This window comes from Panthera tigris, chromosome D3 (genome assembly GCF_018350195.1).
Source record: "Panthera tigris isolate Pti1 chromosome D3, P.tigris_Pti1_mat1.1, whole genome shotgun sequence".
Lineage (NCBI taxonomy): Eukaryota > Metazoa > Chordata > Mammalia > Carnivora > Felidae > Panthera > Panthera tigris.
The window spans coordinates 23,597,660-23,618,258 of record NC_056671.1 but is presented as its reverse complement, the minus strand read 5'-3'; the positions used below and the strand labels follow the sequence as shown (position 1 = coordinate 23,618,258).

The window sequence follows — 20,599 nt, the reverse complement described above, 5'->3', positions numbered from 1 at the left end:
ACCAAGTGCTTATAAAATGAAAATATTTCTGTTGTTATTTATTCTCTTTCCCCAGGCAGGTTGGGGGACAGGGCCAGGGGAAGTCTAGATGTCACACTCAAGACAGCAGAGGACTGAGTAAGCATCAGAGGTCTCATGCAGGTATGGGACCAGTTAATGTGGCCTTTCTTGGGCTATTTCCTGGCATAAATCATGTGCCAGGCAATGTGCTTTATTTTTAGGATCTTGTAGATAAGTGGTCTGGTGTATGGTTTCACAGGGTGGTTCATGGATCACCTATATCAGCATCATCTGGGAGCCATATAAAAATGAAGATTCTGGATGTCTTGGTTGAGCATCCGCCTTTTGATTTTGGCTCAGGTAATGATCCAGGGTCATGGGATGAAGCCCCATGTCAGGCTCTCCCTCTGAAGGAGAGAAGATTCTCTCTCCCTCTGACACTCTCACCCTACTCACAGGCACACTGTCTCTAAAATTAAAAAAAGAAAAAGTAGATTCCTTGTTTCCATTGTAGACCATTGAATCAAAATTTGAGGGGTAAGCCTGGGAAAGTACATGCTTTACCAACTCCCACTTGATTCTGATGCACCCTGACACCTGAGAATAGGTGAGGTCCTTTGAATATTAAAGTCCATTTATAGAGCTCTATGTCCTCTTTTGTAAGGAGGGATGAGTCTTCTGAATGAGGGGCCATATGTTGCCAATTCACCTGTAGTGAAGACTACAGTCACCACCATTGGGAACAATCTGTCAGTAGTCCCTTAATTGAACTCCAGCATACTTCTCCAGACACGATTTTGAAAGTTGTGTTGTTCTGGTGGACTGATGTGAGGTCTTTACTGTAAAATCCCTGTGTGGTTTCCAACTTTAGCACTGTCATGACTCCTTGTGTTTGTTTTTAGCACTTCTCCTGGGAATTGCTTCTTTCTCTGCCCCAACCAGGTGGTTCTCAGAGCCACCATGTTTTCTAATTGCTCTATGCCACTGGTCACTGGTGATTGGCCCAAGAATGACCACGTGACTCCAGGTGAGCCAATGAGATCCCTTTCCCGGGATTTCAAACTTGAGACCAGATTGGCTGGCAGTTTTCTCATTGTGGAAGGTGGGAAGATATGGGAATCAGTAGCTATGGGCTACCATTTTTCCAGCCTTGAGGAAAAGGTAGTCTGTGAGAAAGGGAGAGATAGATGGACAGAGATAGATGGATAGAGACAAAATACCTAGAGAGTCATTATAGATTTCAAGTCCTTGATTCTGATGTTCCTTTCCAAGGCTTGTTGGCCATTCTTTGAGCCAATAAAGTTTTGCCAAAATTCATTTAGGATACTTTAGGATTCTGTCATATGCAACCAGAAGAGTTCTGAATAATGTAGTGACTGAAGGGGGCTGGTCACTGTGCTAGAACACAAATGATGATCTCTCAGGGAATGAGCAAGTAACTCCTCAAAGTTGTGCCCAAAGTCCACTCCTCAGCCCAAGGCCCACATCTCACTTTTGGCAACCACTTTCATCTGTTACAGGTCTCAATTTTTATTTTTTTAATTTATGTATTTTTAAAAGATTTTATTTTTTATTATTAAAAATGTTTTTATACATTTATTTATTTTTGAGAAACAGAGTGAGACAAAGTGTGAGCGGGGGAGGGGCAGAGAGAGAAGGAGACACAGAATCTGAAGCAGGCTCCAGGCTCTGAGCAAGCGGTCAGCACAGAGCCTGATGCAGGGCTCGAACCCACAAACTGAGATCATGACCTGAGCCGAAGTCAAACGTTCAACTGACTGAGCCACCCAGGTGCCTCAAAGATTTTATTTTTAAGTGATCTCCACACCCAACATGGGGCTCGAACTCACAACCCCGAGATCAAAAGTTGCACCAACTGAGCAGCCAGGAGCCCCATAGGTCTGAAGTTTTAAAACAAAGAGTATCAAGACAGTATACGGTGGTCACATTTAAACAAAGGGTCTTTAAATGTCATTTTAGAAACAGTTTTGATTGGCCCTTCAAGTTATCAAACACAACCAAGGACTCTGTGAAACCTGAGTATTAATTTTCTGAACAGTTCTTTCCTAGGGAAATCAGACCTCCACAGGCCCTGGCATATAGCTACACTACCTAAATATCAAGGGGGATCTAGGACCTAGGAAATCCCCATGTGTCTTTTCTGAAAAAAGTCACAATTAGTTGCATTCCCCAAATTGCTTATAATGATAACTACCATTTGTTGAAGTAATCATATTTTGCATTTTCCCATCCACATGAGAGTTTTTCAAGGTAGCTGTTCTGTTGCCTATTGTATAATGCTGAGAAAACTGGTGAGGTGAGTTGCCCAGTCATACGGCTAGTAAGTGGTAAAGCCAGGATTCAAACCTAGAACTCCAGAGTCTGTATGTTTTCTGTAGTAACCTGCCACAGAATCCTGAACAAGTTTCTGTGGTGTATCATTGGCTTAATTTTGGTCATCAGAGGACTGCTATGTAGGGTGACAACTGTCCTAATTTGTCTGGCATGGAGAAGTTTCCCAGGATATAGGGCTTTCAGTGTTTCAAACTAGGAAAGTCCTGGACAAATGAGGATGAACTGAAGGACAATGGCTGTGCAGCCCGTATCCAGATTGGAATGAGTCGGGGGGGGGGGGGGAGGGGGATTTCCAAGAAAAAAATTAAACTGATAAATTGCTTGACATGATCCATCATGTATAAAATTGGAAGTCTATTACTGAACTATTGGAGAGTGTGGGAAGATTTAGTCAATTCAAGGAAAATAAAACAAATAATAAAATAACTATAAGGCAAAAAATTATGTATAAGAGGAAGTGTAATATGCATAGTGAATCCAACAGGTAACAATATTCACATAAAGATAACAAAAGCAATGAATGTGGATTACACCCAAAGGTAAGATAAACATAAGGGAAAGATGGGGAAAGGGAAACTGGAGTGTGTAATTGATCAAAAACATTTATCTCTCATGCCAGTCTGGAGAAACTGCTTAAAACTGATAAATCAAAGGCCTGAGAAGCCATCAGACTAGAGGAGACTGAGGAGACATGATGACTTAATGCTGTGTGGCAGCCTGCATTGGATCCTGGAACATTAGAGGAAAAAGCAGTGAATTCAAATGCAGTCTGTCATTTAGTTAAGAGTAACATACCAATATTAATCTCTTCATTTTGACAAACATAACATGATCACACAGAGGTGACTATTAAAAGACACCAATTCCTGAGGGTATTCAGGAACTCACTATGCTGTCTTTGCAACTTTTCAGTACATTTTAAATTACTTCAAAATAAAGCTTAAAAAAATGATATATCAAGAAGTTGCACAGGGCTAAAAACACAAGGTAAAATATCAGACATCAGAACCTAAGCCATGGAGTTGAAGATAAAGCAGATGAGGGTCAGGAGAGGAGGCAAAGACCCCTATGCATCACTATAAGCAGATCATAACCAGTCAATGCCAACAGGGTCCAAAACAGCTTCTAGCCCCATCTCCTTATTCTAAGAGGAGGCCAGAGGGGCAGGAGCCTGCCTGAGGCCAAGTTGGTAGCAGAGATTCACTTTCCTATTTGTTCTAGAGAGAAAATATGAATTACCTGGCTGTCAATTTTTTACAGTTCTATTTTTTAAAAATTGCCCTCAGTGACCCTCATTTAGGAAATGTATACTTACTCAGTTTTGAAATTGCAGGGAAGACATGATTGGTGTTAGAGATACAAGGGCTCTTACAAATCACTGACTCAGCCAATGTCCACAGGAGACAACAGGCGGCTTGTGTAGATTAGAATCCAGGTCATCAGCTTTGATGCACCATCATGGTCACCACTTACTGAGCACTTTCCAAGGACTGGGCACTGGGCTACACATTTTATATTCACAGTCTAACAACAGCCTGATGAAATGAGCACTCTTGGGCCTGCGTTTTCTCAGTCAAGAAAACTGAGGCTCAGAGAAGTGACTTTGCCCCAAATCCCAGAGCCAGGAAGAGGTGGAGGCTGGATTTAAATTTGAGCCTGTCTGACCACACAGCCCAAGCTCTTCCTTTCTTTGCCATTCTGTCTTCTGACATATTACATGACCACCCCAAACCAGATGCTGTAGGTATCTGGAATGCCAAAAGCTGTAGCCTTCTTTGGTGATATCATTTTCATGGTGGCCCCAAGTGGCACAGGCAGGGCAGAAGGATCTGACCCAGCTATTCCTCTTCTTTTGCCCTAAGTGGATATGCTCCCAATGCTGTAGGTAGGATTAGCAGGCCAGATACCAACTAGGACTAACTTTAACCATCTGCCAAACAAAATAATTCTCCTTCTGAGAGGATAACAAAGCTTGGGAAAAACCAAGGGAGTCAATTTGCTAAGAAATTGCTTGTCAGATGTCAAAGGCCTGGGGGACACAAATGATACATGGAAAGAAGCTGATTGCTTTAGGATGTGCCCTTCCTGCTGGCTAGCTGTCGGTTCAGCAAACATAGCTGGGTTGATGAAAAACATCCTTCATTTTTTCTCAAGGGAATTGTTTCAGAAGGACTAGGTTAGGTTCTGTCTGTGATAATAAACAACTACATCTCGATGTAGCATCTTTCTCACTCATGCTACACATCCAGTGTGGGTCAGCAGGGGTCTGTGTTCATAGTGGTCACTCGAGAACCAAGTTCATAGGTGACCCATGTAGACCCAGGCTTTCCAAGTTCACTGAGGCAAGAGAGAGAGAATACAGCAAACTATGCACAGGCTCTTAAAAGTTCCACTTGAAAGTGATACAGGTCTCTTCTGGCAACATTTCACTGGCCAAAGTAATTCACACAGTTATATCTAATATCAGAGGAGATAGGCAGAGCAGTCCTACTCAGTGCTAGAGGGAGAAGAGAGGAAACTTTTTTAGGGGGCAGCACTGATAATTCCACAGCAATGTTCCAGAGAATTCTGACCAGCAGCTCCTGAGAGGATGCACTGGAGGTTTCCATATTCATCAGCATTATTTCTGTTGCAAGTGGTCAAAACAGAATCAAACTAGTTTAAGCAAAATACCATTGCTACCGATAAATTAATAAATATATTACCTTACAGAACCAAGGAGTTTAAGAAGGTTGACTTGCCTCAGATAAAGCTAGATGGGGGGAATTCTCAAAGGATGTTCCCCAAGATGCTGTCATTTCTTTCCCCATCTCTCAGTTGTTTTCTTTTGTGTAGGCTTCATTCTCAGGCAGGACCTCTCCATGTAGTCTCTTCCAGCTTCCAGCTTCCATGCCACCAGATGAGTAAACTCTTCAATATTTCAGGAACCAACCAATATCCACTGGTTGGTTCTCATTGGGCTGGTAAGGTCACATGCTCCTCTCTGGTACACTGTAGGCTGTAGTCACTTGCTCATGCTTAGAGCTGGGGAAATATGTTAGGCCCTCAAATTGAAATTGAGAGTTTAGAAGGTGTGGTTCCTAAACGAAATTGGAGATACTGCTATTAAAAAGGAGTAGATGCTTGGTGGTAACAATGATAAATGTCCACAGTGCATGTAGTAGAAGATCCAAAGGAGCAATAATACTCAGTGTCAGTGGGCATGCTGGGAAACCTGAATTTTTTGGAACTAATGGTTGGAATGGAAACTGACAAAACCTTCTTGGAAGGCAATCTAATGAGATATATCAGAAGCGTAAAAGCTGAGATACTCTAACCAGAGTATGCCACTTTGGGGAATGTATCCTAAATCAATAATCAGGTCTGTACAGAAATATTCAAATCCAAAATATGTTCACTTCAGCTTTGTTTATATTTTGGAAAAATGGAAAATACCCTGAATATACAATAATAGGAGAATGACTAAATAAATTAAATTACATTTATATTAGTAAACATTCTGAAGCAAAAAAGAAAACTATTTTAAAAAAATTTTTAATGTTTATTTTTGAGAGAGAGAGACAGAGTGAAAGTGGGGGAGGGGCAGAGAGAGGGGAAGACAAAGAATCCGAAGCAGGCTCCAGGCTCTGAGCTGTCAGCACACAAGCTGACATGGGGCTTGAACCTATGAACCATGAGATCATGACCTGAGCTGAAGTCAGACATTTAACCAACTGAGCCACCCGGGCACCCCAAAAGAAAACTAATTTTTATTATTATTTTTTTAATTTTTTTTTAACGTTTATTTATTTTTGAGACAGAGAGAGACAGGGCATGAATAGGGGAGGAACAGAGAGAGAGGGAGACACAGAATCTGAAACAGGCTCCAGGCTCTGAGCTGTCAGCACAGAGCCCGACGCGGGGCTCGAAGTCACGGACCGTGAGATCATGACCTGAGCTGAAGTCAGACGCTTAACCGACCAAGCCACCCAGGCGCCCCAAGAAAACTAATTTTTAATGTTACAAGTAATTTATATCAGTTTATGGCAAACATCTTTAAAACACTCCATGCAAGCATACAGAATGTTCTCCAGGACAGATCATATGTTAGATCATAAAACAAGCTTCAACAAATCTAAAAAGGATTGAAATAGGACAAAGTCTGTTCTCTGATCATAATAGAGTGAAATTAGAAATAACAAAGAAATTTGTAAAACTCACAAAGATATGGAAATTAAACAACACACTTCTAAATAACAAAAAAAATCAAAGAAAAAACCATGGGGGATGCACCTGGGTGGCTCAGTCAGTTGTGTCCGACTCTTGATTTTGGCTCAGGTCATGATCTCACTGTTCATGGGATTGAGCCCCCGGTCAGGCTCTGTGCTGACAGCATGGAGCCTGCTTGGGGTTCTCTCTCTCCCTCTCTCTGCCCCCCTCCATGTGTGTGTGTGCTCTCTCTCTCAAAATAAATTAACTTTTTTTTTTAAAGAGAAAGAAACTATGGGGGAAATTAGAAAATACTTTGAGGTGAATGCAAATAAAGACATATGGAAACTTATGGGATGCAGCTAATGCAATGCTTAGAGGAAAATTTATAGTTGCAATTATCCACATTTAAAAGGAAGAAAGTTTTCAAATTGATAACCTAATTTGCTACCTTAAGATTAATGATAGAAAAAGAAAACTAAACTCAAAGCAGAATTAGAGTAGAAATTAATGGTATAGGAATAAAAACTAAGACAAAAGTCAGCGAAACTAACAATTGGTTCTTGGAAAGATCAACCAAACCGACAAACCTTTAGCTAGACTGAGGAGGAAAAGAAAGAGCACTCAATTGCTAAAGTCAGGAATAGAAGAGGGGACATTAATACCAAACTTACAGAAATAAAAAGGATTATAAGGGAATACTGTGAACAACTACGTCCCTGAAAATTTAGGTTAAATGGAGAAATTCCTAAAAAGACACAAACTACTGAAACTTACTCAAGAAAAAATAGAAAATCGGACTATATCTACCACAAATAGAGATTAAATTAGTGATTTCAGGGGTTCCTGGGTGGTTCAGTTGGTTGAGCATATGACTCTTGATTTTGGATCATGATCCCAGGGTTGTGAGATCAAACCCTGTTGGGTAGAGTTTATTTAATAAAAAATATACATTTGTATATTTTAAAAGTTTCTAGATACAGGGGCACCTGAGTGATTCAGTTGATTAGTCATCCAACTTTGGCTCAGGTCATGATCTCCTGGTTCCTGAGTTTGAGCCCCATATCGGGCTCTCGAGCAGAGCCCTCTTCGTACCCTCTGACTCCCTCTCTCTCTGTCCTTCCCCTGCTCACAACCTCTCTCTCTCAAAAATAAACGTTAAAAAAATTAAAAACTAAAGTTTATTTATGTATTTTGGGAGAGAGAGAAAGGGAATCCCAAGCAGGCCCTGTGCTATCAGTATGGAGCCCCACATGGGGCTCGATACTGTGAGATCGTGACCTGAGCCCAAACCAAGAGTCAGATGCTCAAAGGACCGAGACACCCAGGTGGCACAGCCAACTATCCATTAAAACTAATTAAATTATGGAACATCCATTGAATGGAATACTATGCAGCTGTAAAGAAGGATGAGGAAGCTCTTTATATCCCTGCACTGATATGGAAAGATGTCTAAAAAAAAAGAAAAGAAAAGAAAAAAGCCAAGATGCAAAAACTGTATGCAGTATGGTATTTTGTGCAAAGATGGAAAAATAGTGATGCCTGGCTGGCTCAGTCGTTAGAGCATGCGACTCGTGATCTTGGAGTCATGAGTTTCAAGCTCTGCATTGGGTGTGGAGCCTACTTAAAAATAAAATTTCTTAAAAAATAGAAAAACAATTTGTGTTTGTTTAAAGAATTTGAAAGGATATAAGAGAAAGTAAGCAACTTGGTTGCTTATTTGTGGGAGAGGTGGGAACTTGGCAGGTGGGGGATAAGATTGATGGTAAAACTTTTCACTGTACTTTCACTTCTTATGCTTTCTGGTTTCTCCCTCTTGTGAATGAATTACTTATTCTAAAAATCAAATTAAGAATTTTGTATACTATGGCTTCATTTTAGTAAGAAAACAAATAAATGTGAGATTGGAAAATATGAAACACCCAGCCAGTAAGTGATTAGTCTACATACAGTGGGAAATAAATATGGTAACTGGTCCTGTGGAATTTGACCCAATGGAATAAGAAAAGGAATAGTGCAATTTCAGCGTTTCTGCCAGTTCCCTGCATTGCCAGGGCAGATACCCCACTGGGCACAGTTGCTCACCAAAACCACTACATATTTTCACTCAAGCTGCTGTATCCCAGCACATGGGTGAGCGATTGATTGGTTTTTATGCCCTTCATGTAGGATTTTACATTTCAACTTGTTAGACTGGGTCCACCTTTGAAATATTTTGGGATGCCATCAATTCACTCATTGCACAAATGTACTCTGAGGGTCCCCCGCCAGCCCCACTGGGTAGTGCTGGAGTTTCCTTTCCCAGTTTAGGTCATCTGTGGAAGTAGTGAGAAAGCCAAGTGAGGAGAGGGTGTGGCAAGAGCCCAGGCAGTTGAGGTGACCCTCTGGTGGGAACCAGGACACAGGCCCACAGACAGCAGGGAGCAGATGTGAGGCTAATGGGCTGTGGTTGGCCTAGTGACAGGTAATGAGAGCTTGGCTCCTCCACCTGAGGGCAGAGCCCAGTTTAGCTGCGACAGGTGGAAGTGCTAGGGGCCAGGAGTGACAGGACCAGAGAGAGCTGGGCTTCCAGAACCTGGGAACCGTCTGCAGGGGAATGGCATATCGGGCAGGAGAGGCCTTCCTTACTCAAGAGGCCCCTTCTCGGGGCGCCTGGGTGGCTCAGTCTGTTAAGTATCTGACTTAGCCTCCGGTTAAGCTCCGGTCATGATCTCACAGTTTGAGAGTTGGGGCCCCGCATCAGGCTCTCTGCTGTCAGAGCAGAGCCTGCTTCAGATCCTCTGTCTCCCTCTCTTTCTGCCCCTCCCCTGCTCGCTGTCTCCATCTCTCTCTCAAAAATAAATAAAAACATTTTAAAAAAAAAGAAAGAGGCCCCTTCTCTGGGGCTGAAATCGGGAAGGCAAGGACAGGAATCTCTCCCCTTTGCTGAGCAATGCTAGGTGTTGGGCACGGCGCTGAGAAAGTTGATACTTAATCCCTACAACCACTCCCAGTTACAGATGGGGACCCCAAAACTTAGAGTCAAGCAACCTGCCCAAGGTCAAACAGTTGCTCAAGGGTGGAACAAGGAGCTGATGGGTCAGCTGGACACTAAGCTGTAACTCTTGACCACCATAGTGCTCTTGGTGTACTTGTGTTGCTGAAATGAACAAACGGCCCAGCAAAAAGCGCCAGCATGAAACTATGCTGAGCCTGTAGGTATTCTTATGAAAAGGAAAGCTCTGGGGCGCCTGGGTAGCTCAGTTGGCTAAGCGTCTGACTCTTAATTTCGGCTCAGGTCACAATTTCACGGTTTGTGAGTTTGAGCCCCGTGTGGGGGTCTATGCTGGCAGTGCAGAGCCTATTTGGGATTCTCTCTCTCCCCCCTTCTCCTGCTTGTGTGCTTTCACTCTCATGCTCTCTCCCTAAGTGAGTAAATAAATAAATACTTTAAAAAGACAAAAAAGAAAAGGAAAGCCTTCACGGTAGTTAAACCTGCTGAGATCTCACCCTGGGTGCTCAGCTCAAGAAGGCCTCCAGTTGAACACCTCATTTTACGCTCTAAGCCTCACTTTCCTCAACTGTAAAAATGAAGAGAATGTGTATCCTTGGTGTCCTGTTGTAATTAAATGGGACAGTGAATGTAAAATTGTGACTAGCACAACTGTCTCAACAGACAGACTGCTGCACGCCAGGGAAAGAACAGAGTTGGGGCTAGAGACAGGGAGAAAGTTCCTTTGGCAGTCTGGCAGCCCATGGATAGGGTTTTTCGCCATTCCCCCACAGTGATCAGCAAGAACACCCTTAAAATAAAAAGGGTCTTTTGGATTTTATTTGTAGGGAAAACAGGAGAGAGCAAGCTGAGAAGAAAATAATGGCGACATTAAGATATACAAAGAAATCAAGAACGTGGATGGTAGCTTTAAAAGAGGCAAGGAGATGGGGCACTTAGGGGCTCAGTCTATTGAGCGTCCAACTTCAGCTCAGGTCATGATCTCATGGTTTGTGAGCTTGAGCCCCGCATTGGGCTTGCTGCTGTCAGCACAGAGCCGGCTTTGGATCCTCTGTCTCCCTCTCTCAAAGATAAACCAACCTTTAAAAATAATTAAAAACTAAAAATAAAAAGACAAGGAGGGGCACCTGGCTGGCTGTCGGTAGAGCATGCGACTCTTGATCCCGGGGTGGTGAATTTGAGCCCCAGGTTGGGCACAGAGATTACTTTTTAAAAAACTAAAAATAAATAAAAAGGTAAGGAACCTAGGCTGAGTCCCAGGTATGGGAGGATAACAGAGAGGGACTGCTGTCTGGGAGGTGCTCCAGGAAAGGCCAAGGACAATTCTGGTTGAGGGGGAAGCTTTGAGGTCCTTCCAAGCCAGGCCCTTCCCCTAACTGCTGACTGGAAGCACATATGGCTGTCAAGTAGCTCAAAGGGGCTGGACTGTCCTGAGCTTGTCACTAGCTTTAAAATACTTCTCCTTACAGCCAAAGGATTCTTTTGTTCAGCCAGCTCCTTTGAAGAGGGAAAATCTCTTCTGGAGGGCGACAGGTTCTGACATCCACCCCGGGGAAGTAGAGCCTTTCCCCTGTGCTCACATTCTTTGCAACCTTGTCCCAGCTACTGGAGACCAGCTTTTGTGCTGAGTCAGTTTGGCTGCCTTCCAGCCAAGAACAGTGGAGGCTGCAATGCAGGGGCCATTAAAGGAACTATTTTTAGGCCCCATTTCAATCTTATTCAGCACAGGCGGTGAGATGCAGGGCCTGAAGGTGTCCAGACCAAGGGGATGCCGGCAGGGACAGGGTCCAGGCAAGTAGGTCAGGGAAATGACAAGGAGATCTCACTATGTGGAGAGAAAGCAGCACACGGAGGGAGGTTCACTCTGCTGCCCACGGTACGGAAGACAGAAGAGGGGGAGCAGATTGCAGAAAATTGGGCTTTCCTACATTATATGAGGAGTCACCAAGAAAAATGAGGGACGGGAAGGAAGTACAGCTACTTCCAAAAAGAGACTAGGGCAACGTGCACCTGGGGAGTTTGTTAAAAATACACTTCCTGGGCCCATCTTAGGTCAACAGAGTCCGAATATTAGCGGGAGGCACGGGAATCTGTTTTTCTAACGCCCTCTTGGGATGGGGGACTCACACACACTTACATTTGAGGGCCTCTGGGCAGAAGAGTATCTACCTTTGAATTCAAAAGAATGATGCAGGCTGAGGGAAAGGAGAGGCACAGGTCGTGGTGGTCATTTAGCCACCAGAGAGGACATTCTCCTTTCTTCAAGGGCTCAGGCCTCCATCTGTAAAATGAAGGGCCCTGGGAAGGCCAGGAGTCTCCTGGTTCTTTCTCAGGAAATCCTTATTACTGGGATGCTCTGTTATCAGCCAAGACAGGAGGAAACAGCTTTTATACCAGAGACCCATGTTATCCAAGGATATTTAGTCCACCGAGTGAATAGATGCATGATAAGGAACGAAGTTCAAAGTATGTTCTGGGAGAAAAAAGCCACTTTTTAAAAAATTTATTTTTTTAGAGAGAGAGAGAGACAGAGAGAGAGAAAGCACAAGCAGGGAAAGGGGCAGAGAGGGCGAGAGAGAGAGAAGCCCAATCAGGCCCCAAGCTCAGTGTGGAGCCCGACGTAGGGCTTGATCCCACGACCCTGGGATCACGACCCAAGCAGAGATCAAGTTGGACTCTCAACCGACTGAGCCACCCAGGAGACCCAAGAAAAAAGCCACATGCCTGGGACTGTCACAAAAATAAAATTGATGTATATTAAAAGTTGCTACAAGAGTAGATATTCATCTTGCAGTTGAAAAGCTTTATAGATTATACTTGCAAGTATGTAATATATATATATGTGTGTGTATATATATATATATGTGTGTGTATATATATATATGTGTGTATATATATATATATATGTGTATATATATATATGTGTGTATATATATATATGTGTGTGTATATATATATATGTGTGTATATATATATGTGTGTGTATATATATATATATATATATTTTTTTTTTTTTTTTTAGTTTATTTCTTTAGTAATCTCTATGCCCAACGTGGGGCTTGAACTCATGACGAGATCAAGAGCTGTATGCTCTTCTGAAATGAGCCAGCCAGGTGCCCCAAGTATGTGATAATTCTTAGCTCCATCTTTCTATCTTATTTCTTAAATAATGAATTGAATATGGATTTTTGTGAGGGAATGGGGAATAATTTTCCTGACAAAACTATCCAAGAACACTTCATGCCATCCTTCGCTTTGATTTTTATAGAATTATAAAAGAGATCGCTTTGCAAACATTTAAGAGGGTTTTACCTATTTCCCTAGGACTTCTCTTAATTCTTTGAGAGTCAAGCTGTTATTTCTTGAGGCACCTATCATGTCAGCATCATGAATATTCTCTTCAGATGTCGCCCGGTCTCACTCTGCCAGAGCCTCACTAGATGATAGCTCTGCATGCGGCTCTCCAACACCATCTTCATCAACTTCAGGAAATCTGGCAATATGTACAATTATTCCTTGTATTGGTCTTCTATGTGTGCCATACTTTCACATGTTTATAACATCCAACGGAGAGAATGGCCACAGGAGGCACTGACAAAGTTAGTGGAGGGAGAAAAGAGCTTTTGCTTTTTGTGTTATGCTGACTTGGCCTTCCCCAGCCACCTCCTAAGAGCAGGGACCTGGGGTAACAAACAAGATAATTGTCCAAAGCAGGAACAAGAAAGGTGAGTGGGGACAAGAGGGCAGCATGCTTTGATAGAACCAGAATCTTCTGCACTCTGCTTTTCTTGGCCACCTAGGGAAAGCATAGCTGTGAAAGCTCTTTCACACCATGCCATGGCCCCCAACTGCCCTTCCAGACTGCAAACCTGCCTCCCTCCATCCCAGGGAACCACAAGACAAAGTCTACTTGGTCAAGTGACACTTTAATAGGCTAGAAATAAAAAAATCTGTCTTTGGAGAATATCAAGAGCCACCTGTGGGCCAGAACAGAAAGCAGAGGCACAGCACTTAGGGCCTAGGGAGAAACAGCAGGCTGAGTGGGAGGTCAGCGATGGCTGAAGAATCCTTGAGGGTGGTTATATTTAAATGGCTTCATCCTGCTGGGACCCCTAGAGAAACAGGAGATGGGAGATCAGTTAACACCACACCCCTGGGTTGAAAAAATAAATTACAATTCATCCACGCAAGGGAAAACTATGCAGCTGCTGGGGGGAAAAGGAACATTGTGAGAAAAGCAGACTGTAAAACATAAATGCCTACAAATGCATGAACACAAACCTGGAAGGACCCACACTGACAACAGGCACAGGGCTTGGGTACCCTCGCTTTTTAGTATTTTTACAGAACTACTTGTTATTGTCTGCATGTTTAACAAGAAACGTATTTTATTTCTATAATAAGAAAAATAAAGGAGAAAACCTTAAAATGCTCCTTTGCAAGGAGAGTCCCATGTAGGCAGGAGTCTGGGAGTGAAAAGAATCTGCACTAAGTGCCTGCAAAGAGCTATGTGCTTTATACTCACTACTCTCTGGTGCTGTTGCCACCATTTTATAGGTTTTACAGATGAAGAAACAGGCTCGGGAAGGTAAAATGCCTGAGATTTTATGGTCAGAAAGTACACAGCCCAAATTCAAAACCAGGTCTGACACCAACGCCTACTGGCCAGAGGCCGACTGACAACCACGGCCAAAGCCCCCAGTGCTACAAAGCTAAGGTGCTTTGGCTATAATCCTGGGCCCCCAGGCCAAACACACAGGGCCCCCAAGCTGCACAACTCCAGTGAGTGATGTCCAGCTACAGGGCCTCTTTTGTTTGTCTGCCTATGACTGACATTCACTGGTAACTAGAAAGGATCGCGGATCCTGGTCTGAAGGAGGGGTGTGTGTCTATGTGACCGTAGAGATGAGGAGAAAGAAGATTTTTATTCCAACACTAATGCAACCACTTATTTATGTGAGGGCTTACTCTGCGTACATCATATTCGGCACTTTACAAGCTACATCTGGTTTAATTTCATCCTCCCAACAATACCTGAGGTTGGTATCTCAATCATCAATCAGGTATTGTCAATACCTGAGATGCTGTTTTACCAATGAGGAACCTGAAGCTCACAGGGCTACATGTAGACCTCCCCACACAGGATGGAGCTGCTACTTGAACCTACATCTTTCTGGCCCTGAAGCCCTTGCTCATAACCACAATGACAGATACCTCCCAACACCAGAGGGGCACAGAGTCACCTGGATGAGTCTAGGCATGTGGCTAATGGAGAACCCACAGGCTGAAAGTAGCCAGCCACAGGCAGGACCAGACCTCGGGCCCCTGCTGCCAGGCCAGCGCTTTGCAGCCCAGCCCCTTGGCCTGATCCCAGTGGTCAGCTGGACTCCAGGCCAAGAAACTCACATCTCACCAATCATGGAGTTAACTGGATCTGAGTAGCCAAAGGAGTACCTTCCCAGCATGCCCTGACAGAGGAGCTCAGCCTGGGTGACACACAAAACACTTCAGGAAACAGATCCTTTGGGGACCATTAGATAATAGAAAATAAACACCGACCATGTGAGAGCTTCCACCCTGAAAATGTGTTACAGCAGACTGAGAAGGTGGGAAGAACTGAGTTCTCACACAGACCCACCAGGGAGAGCAAGTCCTAGAAGCCACCAACACCTAGTCACTGCTCCGCCTCCCAGCAGCCACTTGGGGGCTGGAACTGGTTATTACCAGGTAACATGAAGAACCAGGCCAGGTGGAAGTGCCAGATGGAGGCGGGAGGATGCTGGCACAGCTTCCAGAGGCTGGCACTGGCTATCTGAGAGAAGGTGACGGGCAGTTAAGGCACCTTTAGACCGACAGGGAATAGGGGGGATGTGCCCTTCCCCTCTCCCAGACACCATTTCTCCCCAGCTGCTTGCTCAAAAGGGAAGGGATACCTGAATAGTGTGGACTCTGGAGTTTTGAAACTGACTCTTTTAAGAACAAGAACATGAGTTAGGGGGATGGAAGGGAGAGAAAGGACCTGACAAAAGTAAAATGGAACATCGGCTAGAAGTGCCATGAGCACAGACAGGCTAAACACCAAGCTGTCAGGACCTAACAGCATTTTGTGAGCCCCTGTCTGTGCCAGGAATCATTCTCATAGCTGACATAATTTATCTCTAATTCCTCATGAGCCAGACTGTATACTTCTACTTCAGCCTTTAGGAAATAGGCCCAGAGCTAAAGTGACTCTACCAAGGTCACATAGCTGGTGAGGAACAAAGCAGAGATTTGCACTTATGTTTATGGTATTTCAGAGCTGGTTCCTTCCACGATGCCCGACTGCCTAAAGCTGTAGTTGTGGCAGACTTGTGAGCACCCCAGGAAGAGTAGGGCATACCCTGGGACTGCTGGGGCTATATGTAGTTTAAAAAGCTTATTTGGACAGAGAAAAGCAAACCCTGTTGTTTTCCAGAAAAAGCATAGGAAGTTCAGCTACATCTTCTTGGTCTGTGGTCTGGTGCTGCTCACTTAGTGGGTGGCCCACCTTCAGGGGGTGCTCGTGAAGAACAACTGGGCCAGGATGGTAGAAGTGGGCGGCAGGGAAAGTTTCAGGAAGGAGGGAGCAAGCTCTCTCCAGAAAATCCAGCTATGGAATTTTAATTTCCACTGTGAACACAGACAAGCACACCTGGGAACACACACGCCCTCCATGCCAGGCTTTGATCTCTGCCCCAAATCCCTTAGAGAGGCAGGGCTGAAGGCACCCAGAGCCCCAGCGCTCCCACCCCTCCCCTCACCTGAAAAGCCGCAGACACATCTTCTCCTGGGGAAATTCCTTGGGCCCCTCCACGCTGTCGTCGTGGCTCTCCGTTTCCAGGTAGACGTCCAGCAGCACACACAGGCGCTGCAGCTGGTTGGTCAAGAGCTGATGGCTGGGTCGGGGGCCACAGAGCTCCTTGTAGCACACGTTGACCTCGCTCTCCATGGCCTAAGGAGTGGGAAAGCCAGGAACCTAGCACTACCTTCAGACTGAGTGGGTCTGGCAGCTCCACAAGAAACACAGCCGGGCCTCTGCAGGAGCTGGGTCACAGCATCTCAGGCAAGACGGGCTTGTCCTCAGGACAACAGGGTCTTCCTGATTCTGACCCATAACTTTTCCTGCCCAATACTTGCACAGCCAAAAAGATGGAGGCATGTAAAGAAGAAATCTCAAGATAAGATCTAAGTCAGAAAGTATTAGGGTTAAAAGCATGATCCACGGCCAGAAGACCACTACAGCATCAAATCAACAGAATGATAAATTAATAATTAATAGCTGCAATGATCTTATACACCATCTCATCCCACCACATCTGTGCTCCCGAGTTTATTCACAATTCTACAGAAGCCCAAGACAACAACTTTTCAAAGCAAGTATTTATATTATCTCCATTTTAAAATGGGGTGACCCCAAACTAGGTAAGTTGTTAAGATGGGTCTAGGCTTTTTCTTCTACTATACCACACAGACTCCAGCAAATTCTACAAATCCTGGCAGGTCCCTCTGTCCCTAGGATCACGCCAGTGGGCAAGCTTTCAGCTGCAGTAGGTTCTGCCACCTCCCATCTCACCAAGGAGGCTCTCCCCACTCCTCCCATTACCCCCATCAGAGCCTTACCCGAATGTTGTCATCGTTGCTATTGGTTTTCTCTCCTTTCCAGTTCAGACACAGCTGGAAAATGGGTGGGATGGAGGAGTAGCCAGGGTTCAGCACCACGGCAGCTTGGAGTTTGGCTGGGAAGGGAGGGGGAAGGAGGAAAAATCAGTTCTGAGACCCAGCTTGCCAGCCACGGACCCTCCCCATTGGATCTTTGTCTTACATTAATCCGAGTACTGCACAGAACATTCTGGTCTTCTGTTTTTGTTCTACAATCTCTGAAGTAGAATTGCCAGGCTGCAGAATGTGAAGTCCTGTGACTCTGGTCCCTCTAAGGATGCAGAGGTGTGTGGACTCTCCAGGGTCTGGTCCACACTGGGTCTGCCCAAGTGTTATATTTGCTCCTTTGACAGAAGTTTAACTGGCATTTCTTTCTTTGCCCACAAGTTAAGGATTTTCCCATGTGAAGGCTGTTTTTTTCTAACAATATTGTGTATTAGCTGTTACATCAACATATTTTCTCTATTGTTTCTTTTCTTTTTATGTATTTTGTTATGTGAAACTTTTTAATACCCAACATTTACGGAGTACTTACTGTATTCCAAGTACTGTGCTAAGCCCTTTATATACATTTTACTTCAGGTTTATTTCAACCTACCAATGACTGCATGAGATGGGTACCGTTATTATCATCTCCACTTTACCTATAAAGAAACTGAGGCTCTCATAGATACTTCCTTAAGATCAAACAGTTGCAAAGCAGCAGTGCTGAGTTTACCTAGAACTGTCTGATATCAAAGCTGTGTTCATAGTCCTTACAGGAAACAGTTGTATTTTTTAACATATTCATTTTTTTTCTGGCGGCAGCCTTTGCTTTTCTCCATAGGATGACATTCACTTTTACCACGAATGCGCTAGATATGCCATTCCTCTCTCATTATTTATGGGGGGGGGAAAAGAACTATGACACACCAGTAATTCAAATAACACAGGACAAGAGAGTGGAGGTTAAGACAATTCTTCCCTGACACCTGCGACCACATTTATTAAAAAGTGAGTCCTTTCTCTGCTGTATTGCTTCTGTCCTAACAGTTGGCATGTATTTCTGGATTTATCTCTATTAAGTTTTGTTTTTAACCCATACTGTGTAAAATTTTCAAACTGATCTGTTGTAAAATAAAGGATTATTCATGTGTCTCTGTGTGTATATGTGTATATGCATATATGTGAGTGTGTATGTGTATACGTATGTATATGTATACGTATACACATACACACACACACACACACATATACACAGTGCATTGGTGGTAAAAGTGAACGTTATCCTACGAAGAAAATATTTTTCTGTAATTGCTGTGCACTTATTTAAATTTCACTCTTAAATTTTCAAATTCTGCAATGCATCTTATGAAAATTTTAATTATCACATTCACTGTTATGGATCTAGAACACTTACTACCTACATAAGCTTTCATCTGGTCAACCAGGAAGCAGAGTGATGTCTTCTAGTGACTTCCCCCTCTTGGGGCTTTATAAATTTCTTGGACTACATATTTGTGCCTTTTCAAAACAGTATTCTGTGTTATTTAGGGATGAGACAAAAGTGATTTTTGAAAGTGAAAAGGATGGGAAGCAAATGTACAAATTCCAAACAGGAGTCACCAATTGTTGAGGGAGAGAATGAAAGCATGAAGTGCCCTGGGGACCTCAATAGTTATCTAAAATATTTAATTTACTCAGGATATTTTTAAAACATACAAAAGGCAAGAAACCAAGGTAGAGAAACTCTAATATCACAGAGTGCAAACTTTCCTTGTATTTCTCGCACTTAGACCCGCAGACAACCAACCCCCTGAGCTCTGTAGCTACAGCACCGAGCCCCAGGGGTCAGATTCCGTGGGCAGTGGCAGGTCTGCTGAGGCAGGAGCTAGAAAACAGCTCCACAGGCAGCACCCAGGTGGCTCCACAGAAAGCCGTGGCAAATTAGACTCCAGGACAGCCGTGAGGAACCACAGCTTTTGATGCCTCCAAAGTGAGTGCAGAACAGCAGACAGGGAGGAAGGTCCTACTACCCTGCACTTCACAAACTGAGAGTGGTTTGTTGGCCCTTCTGTGAAGAGGAGGAAGAACTGGTATCTGCTTTTAGAGAACAGTAAAGCAAAGGGCTAAGTGCTCAGGCTCAGATCGCATTTGTGACAAAGCCTCAATTTCCTCACCTATAAAATGGGAATACGGGTTTCCCCTGCTATCCAAAAGTACAGTGTTCCTATGAAACCTTCCGTAAGTCAAAATGGCATAAGGAGTGGAGCATCGCCCACTTAACTTTTCGAGCATTAATGCCACTTTACTTTTACACAAGACCTATATTAGTACAGTAATGGTTTTTCTTGCAAAGGTGAACATCCTCCTTTCTTTCAGTTAGCGAAAACAGCACTAATGTAGGTTTTGTGCAAAAGCAAAGTGGTGGAATGCAAATTTTAGGAAAGCAGGGGGTACTTGCATTACCACTCCCAGTCATGAGGATTAAATGAGATAAAACATGTATGTGGCTGTGTTATAGAACAAGTCCTCACTGAATGGTGGCTCTTACAATCATTACTACTATTTGCTAAGTCACCCCAGCAAGATTCTAGGATCTTTTGCTTTCTTTGGGCAACCTTCAGGAATGTTTTATTCTTATTAGCTTCCCTGGCCTACCACTGTGATCAGAAGAGCAATTACCTGTGCCCCTTTCCACGAGTGCCATGTAGTAAAGATTGGTGTCCTCAGCCAGTCCTGCCTCCACAATGTCCTTGGTGAAATGCAGCTCCTAGAAGTCACCACAGAGGAGGGAATTCCTGGATCCTCCAGTCAAATCCCTTGCCCTTCTAGGGGAAGGGCAGGAGCTGAAAGATGATATGGATCTTTGGGACAGCAAGGGTGACGTGTCACTCCTCCACTTACCATGTAATCCTCATGGGCAATTGTCACCCACTTTACCAGGCGGGAGACAACCTTTGCAGGAAAGAGGTACTGGCAATCACTGGTAACTGGTACAATGCCATGTTCTAAAAGAGAGCAAGTCGGGTGGTATTACAGGTAGAAATCAGATGCCACAGCTGGGTAACTAGGATCATCTGGAGGGCTCAGGTGGCCCTGCCAGCTCTCCAGATACATGAAGCATTCAGTAGGTGCCCTGGTCAACAACATGTGCTAGGAATCCAGGCACACCAACCTGACCTTCACCCCTGCTATGTGCTTGTGGCTGGACCTAGCACCAGCATTCATGGTGCTTTATCTTTAATGCAAATGATGGCCAGCAAAACAAAAACCCCCTGGCAGCCAGAACCAGTGATGGTGCCTCTGCAGCAGTGACTGTTAATTAGATCAAATAGCCAAGAGGGCTGTTTTCTCACAGCTGACCTTGATGGAGGAAATGACTGAAGTGTTCTGTGTCAGTTTCTC

General features: G+C 44.0%; 1 protein-coding gene across 5 annotated transcripts in view; it reads right to left on the bottom strand.

The window, feature by feature from the left end:
- Positions 1 to 13,442: 13,442 nt before the first annotated feature.
- The window catches only part of THOC5 (THO complex 5), a 31,308-nt gene continuing 24,151 nt past the window's right edge, over positions 13,443 to 20,599 (bottom strand). For all 5 annotated transcript variants that reach the window (XM_042962322.1, XM_042962320.1, XM_015537667.2 and 2 more), the window contains 5 exons: positions 20,099 to 20,202; positions 19,877 to 19,964; positions 17,174 to 17,289; positions 16,315 to 16,505; positions 13,443 to 13,647 (listed from right to left, as the gene is read on the bottom strand). In XM_042962322.1, the coding sequence (XP_042818256.1) occupies positions 13,584 to 13,647; positions 16,315 to 16,505; positions 17,174 to 17,289; positions 19,877 to 19,964; positions 20,099 to 20,202 (563 nt within the window). In that variant the 3' untranslated portion in view covers positions 13,443 to 13,583. The remainder of the gene's footprint in view (positions 13,648 to 16,314; positions 16,506 to 17,173; positions 17,290 to 19,876; positions 19,965 to 20,098; positions 20,203 to 20,599) is intronic.